Source organism: Camelina sativa, chromosome 5 (genome assembly GCF_030686135.1).
Source record: "Camelina sativa cultivar CO46 ecotype springtype chromosome 5, ASM3068613v1".
Lineage (NCBI taxonomy): Eukaryota > Viridiplantae > Streptophyta > Magnoliopsida > Brassicales > Brassicaceae > Camelina > Camelina sativa.
In genome coordinates, this window is record NC_141884.1 from 41,095,915 (window position 1) to 41,106,720 (window position 10,806).

The 10,806-nt window shown below is 33.6% G+C and overlaps 2 protein-coding genes and 1 non-coding gene across 3 annotated transcripts; 1 reads left to right on the forward strand and 2 right to left on the reverse strand.

The window, feature by feature from the left end:
• Positions 1–90: 90 nt before the first annotated feature.
• On the reverse strand, positions 91–4,083 carry LOC147945044 (uncharacterized). Its single transcript, XM_087451614.1, has 2 exons — positions 3,753–4,083; positions 91–2,098 (listed from the first exon to the last, which is right to left on the reverse strand). The coding sequence occupies exon 2, from the start codon at positions 1,524–1,526 to the stop codon at positions 237–239; it is 1,290 nt and encodes a 429-aa protein (XP_087307740.1). The 5' UTR covers positions 1,527–2,098; positions 3,753–4,083; the 3' UTR covers positions 91–236.
• Positions 4,084–5,326: 1,243 nt separating this feature from the next.
• Positions 5,327–6,425, forward strand: LOC147945045 (putative cytochrome c oxidase subunit 5C-1). Its single transcript, XM_087452324.1, has 2 exons — positions 5,327–5,457; positions 6,022–6,425. Exon 2 carries the CDS (start codon positions 6,033–6,035, stop codon positions 6,225–6,227), a length of 195 nt encoding a protein of 64 aa, XP_087308450.1. The 5' UTR covers positions 5,327–5,457; positions 6,022–6,032; the 3' UTR covers positions 6,228–6,425.
• Positions 6,426–10,563: 4,138 nt separating this feature from the next.
• On the reverse strand, positions 10,564–10,759 carry LOC147945046 (U2 spliceosomal RNA). Its single transcript, XR_015558834.1, has one exon. It is a non-coding gene; the product is annotated as a U2 spliceosomal RNA (small nuclear RNA).
• Positions 10,760–10,806: the final 47 nt, after the last annotated feature.

A 10,806-nucleotide genomic window follows, 5' to 3' on the forward strand; every position in this document is an offset into this window, starting at 1 on the left:
TCCAAAGAGGTTATTCAAGCATTTACTTATTATTTTTTCAATTTTTGTTTATTAATTATCAAACTTTAATTATCTAAAATGATAAAACAATTATTAAAAAATTTTATATTACACAAAATAGAAAACAATATTTTACAAACTTAAGAATATTACACATATTTTACAAAATTCAGAAGTACAAAATATTTTATAAAATTCAAAATATTAAACATATTAAACAGAATTTGGAATAAGATTTATTGTACGGTTGCACCAAATTTTTGCCAGATATGCTCAATCAAGTCTTTTTGCAAAAGATCATGCATTTCTGTATCATGAACCTCATTTCGAATGCCCATCATATTATGTAGATTTGTTGGCGTATCTGTAGAATATGATAAATCCATATGAGAACTTCCGCTTCTTTCTCCATGATGGAATTCTGTTGGATCGTAGAAATTGTAGTCATGTCGTTCGTCTTCCACTATCATGTTATGCAGGATGATAGATGCTCTCATTATTTTTCCTATTTTTCCTTTATCCCAAAAAAGTGCGGGATTTTTCACGATTGCAAATCGAGCTTGCAAGACTCCAAATGCACGCTCTACATCTTTACGACATCCTTCTTGCCATTGAGCAAATAGTTTTGCTTTTCGACCACGTGGAAGTGTAATAGATTGGATGAAAGTTGCCCATTTGGGATAGATACCGTCCGTGAGGTAGTACGCCATTTTGTATTGCCGTCCATTGACAACGTATCTAACTCTCGGAGCTCGGCCCTCTAGGATATCATCAAACACCGGGGAGCGGTCCAAGACGTTGATATCATTTAACAAACCCGGTGGTCCAAAAAATGCGTGCCAAATCCATAAATCTTGTGATGCCACAGCCTCTAGTACGATTGACGGTTTACCAGATCCACGTGTATATTGTCCTTTCCATGCAGTGGGACAATTCTTCCACTCCCAATGCATACAATCTATGCTCCCTATCATTCCGGGGAAACCGCGATGTTCTCCAATATTCAGTAATCGTTGGAGGTCTTCCGCTGTAGGTCTTCTGAGATACTCGTCGCCAAACAGATTTATAACTCCCTCAACAAAATGTAGAAGGCATTTGTGGGAGGTTGTTTCAGCGAGTCGTAAATATTCATCCACCGCATCTGCCGTATATCCGTAAGCCATCAAACGAATAGCTGCCGTACATTTTTGAAGTGCAGTAAGACCAAGCCTTCCAGTAGCATCTCGCCTTTGTCTGAAGTATGGGACTCCATTCTCAATAGCGGTAACAATACGAAGGAACAATGGTTTGTTCATTCTAAAGCGACGACGGAACATAGCGTTATTGTAAGTCGGATTATCACTAAAATAATCATTCCACAGCCGAGTGTGGCCTTCTTCGCGGTCTCTCTCAATGTGCACTCTTCGGATTATTGGAGCTGGTGGTACATTTGGATGAGTGTAGTTGTATTGGATCTCCTCCACTATACTATCAACTTCCTCTTCTACAATATCATCAACTTCTTGATCGGAACTCCAATTAGACATTTTTAGTTTATTCTGTATTGGTGGTGGATTTTTTGTTGTAGGGTTGATGGAAATTTGATTTTGTAATGGAAATGGGTTTGTATTAAAGGAAATGGGTTTGTATTATTGGAAATGGGTTTGAATATTTAAAAAAATATATATAATTGAAAAGAAGATAAACAAGATAATGAAGAATCGGTTGAGATGTAAAAAAAAAAAAGAAGAATCGCTTGATAGAATATAATTGAAAAGATGAAGAGTCGGATGAACAAGCAAATGAAGTTGTCAAATATATAGACCTTACAAAAGACACAACCAAATAACAAGACAACAGAACACAAACTCATTCACGGGTTACAACCGGTGTACATAAGAAGACAACAAAACACAAACTCATTCACGGGTTAAAAAAGACAAGACAACAAAAAACAAAACACAAACTCATTCACGGGTTAAACAAGGGAAGACAACAAAAGATCCGTGAATGACACTAAAAAACAACTTGCTTCCATCTTGCTTCAACACACAACACTAAATATCCGCTTGCCAACATGTTTCCCTTCACGAGACTTGTTAACATGTTGTCCCAAAACCTGAAACGAATATTGGACAAGAGTTAAACATGAGATAAACAAACAAGATAAACAAGATAATGAGGAGATAAACTAAGAATTAAACAAACAAGAGATATAATATTGAAACCTAAATGTTTGTCAACATTTGGTCAACCAATTTGTCTCTAAGTAGAGCTTCAGTGGGTGTTAGTTCAGACTTGTTAAGGAGGCTGTCTAGCAGTCTCATTTTGCTGTTCCTCTCTTTAGCGGCTTGTTCTTTATCCTTCATTGCTATTATCTTATCCAACTTAACCACAGACCCATCCTCTACATCAATACTAACAACCGGTTTCTTCCCTTTTTTCTTAGCAGCTTTAACCCCCGGAGATCTCATCTCGGATCCATCCTTGCACTCTCCGGGTGAGGATGCTCCTGCTCCATCTGAAGCGAGTTTCAACCGCTTATGGTTACACTCCTCCGTGAGCCATTTCTGGTCATGTTTCAATTCCCTCCAGCAACGTGCTAAGAGAAATGGCTTCTTTTTGTCGTTCTTAAACAACTCATACGCCAATCTCAATACATCATCTTCAGATTCTCCACTCTTTCTCCTTGAACTCGCTTGTGCATAACATCCCACAAACTTATTGACATCGTGGTTAATCTTGTTCCACCTAGCCTTACATTGTGAAGGCCCTCTTGCTATTGAACTAGATGAGCCATCGTTTGCTTTGTAGTAGTCAGCAACCCTTTTCCAGAAACTTTGACGCCGCTGCTCATTACTTACAACTGGATCCTTGCTTGTATTCAACCAAGCGCTTATCAGGTTAATATCCTCCTCTGCAGTCCACCGCTTTCTAATTCCTCTTTCTCCATCTTCTTCATTCTCATCAACCGTTAAATCAATCTCATCTTCAGACTCTTGTGCCGGGCTAAAGTGAAGTGGCTGAGAAGAGAAGTTAGGGTTAAAATGGACAGGCTGAGAAGAGAAGTTAGAGTTTAAATGGACAGGCTGAGAAGGGAAGTTAGAATTTAAATGGACAGGCTGAGAAGACAAAGTGGAGGAAAAGTGGACAGGCTGAGAAGAGAAGGAATCGTTTTGAGAATTCATAAGATCAACAAAACATGTTTGTTGTGGAATGCGATTAAGGTTTGTTGGATCCATTTCGGGTTTTAGTGAAAGAGATGTGATACGAAAAGGGTTTGAAGAGAAGAAGTTAATGGTTTTTGTTATTGCTTAACATTGAGGGTTAATATTGAGCTCAATGTTAGCTGGTTAGGTTTTACTTTTAGTTGTACTTTTAAGTTTACATTGAAGTTTACTTTTAAAACAAGTGGGTTTAGGTTTTCAACATTAAGTTTTTACCTACACTACAACAACCACATTAAAACAACCTACGAACCCTATAACATCAATTACTGATTCGACAAGTACCTAATCTTACCTAAAGACACAACCACTTAAATTACAAACTCACACTCAACTACTTGATGAGATAAGATAAGAACACTCTCGGAAATTATAAACTCAATAATATAAACTAAGCACAAAGCAAACATAACACTATAACACTTCATGAAACCCAAACTCAAACCGAAACTCACACTCAAACACTTATCAAGTAAGACAACAACAAACGGTTCATGACTTATGAAAGCTACAAACAAAACACACAAAAAAGCTAGAGTACCATACCTTTTCAAATTAGAGAATCCAACCTCTGTTCCACATTGAGCATACCACTCCAAATCAAATTCATTTAGACCTCGCACAAAGCATGACAAAATAGTCAATATTAATCACACAGTTACATATACAATATATAACAAAAATAAGACAAACATAAAATAAAAATACAAACATTGATAGTTCTCAATGGAGATTAATCATCTTTTTTGGCTAAGAGATCAGTGGCAGCTTTGAATGGCTTCCACGCATGATACGCATCACAACAACAGAACATCACAACAACAAAAGCAGTCTTTGGTTTGGCCAAACTCCATAGGTCTCCAAGCGTGTCCTTGCAAAACCTGCAAAACAAACAATTGAACACTAAACTGTAATCATTCCATAACAACCTGTTTTGTTTCAACATCTCAAAAAAAAAAAACCAACACACCAATGGATTTAATAAACAAACACAAGAGCGCTTGTAAATAAAAAAACAACACACCAAAGGATTTATCAACCCAATCGATACTATAATCAGTTACTCTATCAACACAATCCATACTCTAATCGATAATCTAATCGGATACTCTCTAAACACAATCGAATCAACACCCAAAACTAAAAGAAAAACATGCAATCAATCAGACAAGAGAAACATGCAATCAATCGGAGACCACCCAAACCTAAAAGAAAACATGCAATCAATCAGACAAGAGAAACATGCAATCAATCGGAGACCACCAAAACCTAAAACAAAACATGCAATCAATTAGACAAGAGAAACGAACCTTCTCCCTCTGATTCGTTAGGGTTTGGACCTCGCCGTTAGCTTCAGGGCACCACCGTTGATGTCGATAAGAAACAGCCGCCGTCGATGTCAGATGTAATAACCCATTCGCCGATCTGGAAGCCATCGCCTCCGGGTAATCAACAAACAACCGGTTTATGCCGGAAAATTCAATGGATTCGACGAGAATCAAATGATTTCTCCGATTTCATCAAGAATCGCATAATCGCATCTTGTGTCGTTTCGAAACGAGAGAGAAGAGAAGAGAGAGAGACCGTCGGGAAGAAAGAAAAAGAAATGAGAAAAAAAAAATCTGGTTTTATTTTTAGGCACCAACCACTCATCACACGCCACATATCGTTCTTAACCTGTTGCTCCAAATGCCTCCGACAGAAGCGATTCTTGCGTTAGTGGACCCATTATTGGGTTGTTTATTATTTTTTTGGGCCCCAAATGCTAAAGAAATCATCCGAGAAACACGAGTAATCATGCTCTAATGACGTTTTTACGAACTCGTGTGAGCTCATGAGATTACAATTATTAAAGACATAAACGGAGACGAGTGAGAGAGCAAAAGAGGGAAAGATAATGATTATATTTATTTTGGATTAATAAGTAAGGAATTAGTAGTTGTTGTTGTTGTTAATCTAGTTTTTGACAGATTGGATTTGGAATTTAACGTCATGGGTGGTGGGACAGTCACTAATCGCTGGAGTTTTTTAAGGGTTATCTTTCTCAATTTCCATAATTGCCCCCTATTATTTTTAATACAAGAGACCGTAGTGGCCCATAATTTTCGGTTTGTGAAGCCCATATGTATGCCCAATAAGACACGAATGGAGTCCGTTTATTATAGAGAGAAATCTGAGTCTGGTTCCTTCAATCATCACCATTTCCGTCGTGCTTCTCTCTCGTTCGTCTGCGAAGAAGAATCTGACTCTGGTATTATAGTCCATATTTCTTCCCTTGATGATATATCTCTTGTTTCCTTTTCATTTTGTTTTAGATATAGGTGGCGGATTGTGTAGTTACGATTGATTTTTGTTTTTCATCAGATTCGGATCGATTTCTCTTCTTTATAATTGGGATCCGTGTGATTAGGATCGGAAAATTCTTGACTAACTTTGATTTGGATTTGATTCTCGTAGACTTGTGATTATTTGATATTATAATCAATTTATTCGGGATAGATATGCCAATTTCATTTCGTGTTTCAGTATCTGGATTGTGTAAATTAGGGTTCTTGTAACATTTTGGTTATAAATTCGTGCCCGTTGATACATTCCATCGAACATAGTATGTCAGAGAGGAGATTAGTTGGTAAATTGATCGAGGTTTACATTTGTGTGTTTATTATTTGTAGACATAACTGATCCATAAGAGAGAGTGTGTGCTTATAGATGGATGTTTATTAGGTTTCTTCAATAAAGTTTCCAGCTTTAGCTACCATAGTGAAGTTGTCAACTATGTTAACATTGACTGTATGCTTAATAAAACTTGTGGTAGGTTGAGAAGAAATGGCAGGACACAAGGTTGCACATGCCACACTGAAAGGCCCGAGTGTTGTCAAGGAACTAGTGATTGGGTTGGCACTTGGTTTAGCTGCTGGTGGTCTCTGGAAGATGCACCATTGGAATGAGCAGAGGAAAACCAGATCTTTCTATGATTTGCTTGAGAGAGGTGAGATCAGTGTTGTCGCTGCTGAAGAGTGAATGAGACTGCCTCTATCTCGCTCTCACTCTTATTATTGTTGTTGGCTTGTTTTTTCATGGTTTCACTTGAGATATCTCAGATGAGTGAACCTGAGAATATGATTGCTTTAAGGAAATAAACAAATCTGTGATAGGATTGGATATTTGTTAACATACAGTATTGTTTTTTCGAAGAAACATGGTTAAAAACTTCAGACATTTTTCTTGACTTTTCCTTCATTAGGATGAGTATTTTTCCACCTTTTATGTTTCTTATTGGTTTCCACTGTCAATCGATCCGATCATATGAAGACGTATTTTTCATATAAAATATCTAATGAGCACCAGTGTTCTTAGAAAACGGCTTGGATGGCTGCAAAGTTTCAACGTCGTACTGCTACATAAAAAGATTGTTTATCGAGAAAGATTATTTCATTGTTAGATCGAAAAAATATAACGGTTGGAAAGACAGCTGGCAGTTTGATAAAAAGTAAAAATATTGGCGAGTGGCTAATGTGCGTTAATTAGGGTTATACTAACCGTAACCGACATTGGATAGTGACATTTCAACATTGAAATTTGAAATAATGATGATGACATATTTTCAATATCCCATGCTCTCCTACTCTTAATGAATTTTAAAAACTCATGTTTACCCTTACCAAACGAACCAAAACAAACCGATCCCGTTTTGTTTACAAGTTCGGATTCGGAAGAAGAATTATAAAGATTTTGTCAAGAAAAAAAACAAAAGAATGTCACGCCAGCCACTCGCGTTGGAGATTTGAGATTGGGAGCTGGTACACATAAGCACCGTTTTGGTTAAGGCTGACATTTTTGGCCCAATTGTAATTGGCCTTGTATGACTCGCGTCTATATACTTGGGCAATTCCAAAATCAAGTTCACTTTACTCACTCCGGATGCTGCCACGTCAGCCATATCTTCTTTCATTTTTGTGGGTCTTACAGATTTTAATAAGGCCTTTAAACAATTATACAAAGAACAATTTTTGGGTTCACTCCTAGGGTGAACCCTTTTGTTCACTTCTTCTTATTTTAGCCAATGAAAATTTGACATGTCATAATATATTTAAGAACATATTTATTCATCTCCTTATAAAATAAGAAAACAAAATCTGTATACATTATTATAAAATTAAAAACTTAAACCGCTTATTTATAAACTCAAACCGATATATAATTTCATTCTAATTGTAAAATCTAAACCCTAACCATCTCAATTGTAAATCCAAACCGACATATAATTTCGTTCTAATTGTAAAATATAAACCCTAACCATCTCATTTGTAAACCCAAACCGACATATAATTTCGTTCTAATTGTAAAATCTAAACCCTAACCATCTCATTTGTAAACCCAAACCGACATATATATAATTTTGTTTTAATTGTAAAATCTAAACCCTAACCACTACATTTGTAAACCCAAACCGACATATAATTTTGTTTTAATTGTAAAATCTAAACCCTAACCACTTCATTTGTAAATCCAAACCGACATATAATCTTGTTTGAATTGTAAAATCTAAATCCTAATCACCTTATTTGTAAACCCAAACCGATACATCATTTCATTCTAATTGTAAAATCTAAACCAAGCAAATATTTAACTTTCCTTAAATAAAATTATACAGAATTTGTTTCCTTAATATGTATTGTTTTTTAATTTAATTTTGATTTAGTTTTTTAAACAAGATAATATATAGAAGATTATGATTGGTTGATAAGGAAGAAGTGAACAAGAAGGTTCACCCTAGGAGTGAACCTAAGTATTTTTCTTATACAAATGATAAACTGATCCACTAGATTTAATCCAAAGTCTGTAGGTCCAGCACTATTTCATCCAAAATCTGTAGGTCGAACACTATTTTTAAATCCTGTGGATTCACACCTGATAATATTTCATCCAAAGTTCAGCGGTGTGAACGAAACTCTAATTTTATTATTCAACCATACAAAATAAAAATAAAAAATAAAAATAAAAAACGAAAGAAAAGAATAGAGCATTTACCCGATATTTATGAAGTAAAACACTGAATTTGGAACAATATTATTACCTATTCGTACCTAAATTTTGTTCATGTATCGTTTATGTTTAGTTCTTTTACATATACGTGCATCATATGGTTAAGACACATAATTATAAGAGACAAATAAAATATTTTCTTAGCAAGAAGACAAGAACTATGATTAGAATCTCCATTGATCTTGTAATTATATATCATCATTTCTAGCTACCAAAACATCCACCTAAGCAATTTTTTTACTTTAAAATAAATTTAAAATATTCAGTTATAGCGCAAATTTATGTTAATTATAATTAATAGAAAGTTTAAATAAAAAATATAATTAGTAAAATAAATAAAATTTTAAAATAAGAAAACAATACTATAATTTTTCATTAGTGGTAATAGTATAATTAAAAATTTCTATTAAACTGATCATAATTAAAATTATAAATGTATTATTGAGTTTTAGAATGGAAGTAAATTTTAAATTTATGGTAGAATAAAAAAAAATGTAATTGTGTATTATTGAGTTGTGGAATGGAAGTAAAAATTTAAAATTATGGTAGAATAAAAAAAATTCTGTAATTGTATTTATAAAAAATTAAACAGGAAAAATAAAATTAAAAGTGAAATATTATTTTATAACATGATCAAAAAGGAAAAAAAAAAATTGATGTTTCGTTAATTGAATCAAATGCTTCTAATCCAAATTTAAGTATTGAAAGATAGTAATTAAATCTTGAAAATTATTTTACAGTCTAATATGTGTTATGTGTGATCCAGTAGAAAGTGGAAAAAAGTAGAGGCCAAAAGGAGTGCATCATCAGTAATGACGAAAGATTTAAAGTTAAAAGTGTTTGAAAATAAATTAGTAAAACTTGAAAAGATAATAGGGAATACAAAATCACACATGACTAAATTAAAATCTCTGACATTTCATTAATTGTATAAAACAAATGAGTTTGTAGAAAAATAAATGACATACATTATTAAATAAATTATTAGATTCCAAGTCGGGTTTAACAGTTTGGCCATATAATCATGGAAAGTGGGATAAGATATACACTTTCATGAATTAGTCTTTTATGGTACGCTGCAATTATTTCGATGGGTAAAGCAAGCTCGGTAAAAATGTTATAACAATATGATATTATATTTTACCTTTAAGCACTATTCATGAGATTCAGTATATTCAAATTTATACAGAATAATATTATGTTAGTATCAATATCTAATCATAAATAATATATACAATTAGATCAACAATCGATCAACATCAAAACCTTTAAAAAATATTTTTAATAAAATATATGAATAAGAAATAAACTCTCTTAATGATAAAAGATCTTGAAGTAGTCATCAATGTTGTTTATTTTTCCTAATATTACCACATGACATATATTTATAAAAATTTACACTCAAAACTTTGAATGATTATATTTGAGTTTAAGAATTTCTATTAATAGAAAAAAATTTAAATTAAAATCTCACGCTTGCGCGGGTACAAATTCTAGTTTAGTTATATTGTCTCTCATTTTCTTGAGTAGAATTATGTTGAGTTGAATGGCACTGGGTTGCATTTCCCCCGTGCAATTGTCTAGTTCTCTTTGGAGTTGTTAAACTACAGTCACCTAGACTTGTGTCTATGCTGCGTTTTTTCATATCTGTAGAAGTAATTCTAAAACACTTTGGATTTGAGATTGGTTTTTATTCAGAAATATTGGTTAATTGGAAACTGTCTTCCTCATTAATCGGGTGGTTTTAATTTTCTACTTGTCGAAGATGAGATTAAGTAATTAGAGTGATTTGAAGAATCATTGTTTTAATTGATAAGATTTGATTAGTAAAATAATTAAATTGGTATTATATTATTCATTTCTTTATATTAATAGTAATAAATGATAGTCTACTGATTTGGAAAGTAAAATAATCCTCATTGAACAATTTTTAGGTCAAATCAAGATGACTATACAACAAAGGGTAGCTGGTCTCAGAGGTGACGATTGTATGGTGTTTCTCACTCAATTAAGGTAAGATATTGGATGCTTTATTTTACTGTTTCATTATAGGGATGGAAATCTATTGAAAAGAATAAAATTTAGCTGATCATAATTTTGATTTAAGTGAAACAAACCTTTTTAAACATGATTTCACTTAATTAAGGTAAGATATTGTCCTCTTTATTTTACTATTTCATTAGAGGGATGGAAATTCATTGAAAGAATAAAATTTAGCTGATCATATTTTTGATTTAACACATACAAACTTTCTTAAACATGATTTACATTATCGTAGTTTATTTTGATAATAAAATTAGACTGAGGAATGGCGGGTTGAGCCAGGCCCGTGCAACAGTGCAACGCATGGACGACTCGTGAAAGCCCAGATAGCAAGCTATCATAACAGGCTTTCTCCCTTAAAAAATAAAGTTAATATCGTGTGAGCCGATGACCCACATATCAGATATTAAACTGATAAGAACAGATACTACACTTGATCTTAGCCAAAAGGCCGAGAAAGGTATGAATTGATATGATCCATGCCAACGTTTTTTATACTACTCTTCCTTGC

What these genes read in the sequence shown, in the direction of transcription:
- LOC147945044 (XM_087451614.1), bottom strand. Translation starts at nt 1,526, where the DNA reads ATGTCTAATTGGAGTTCCGATCAAGAAGTTGATGATATTGTAGAAGAG.
- LOC147945045 (XM_087452324.1), top strand. Translation starts at nt 6,033, where the DNA reads ATGGCAGGACACAAGGTTGCACATGCCACACTGAAAGGCCCGAGTGTT.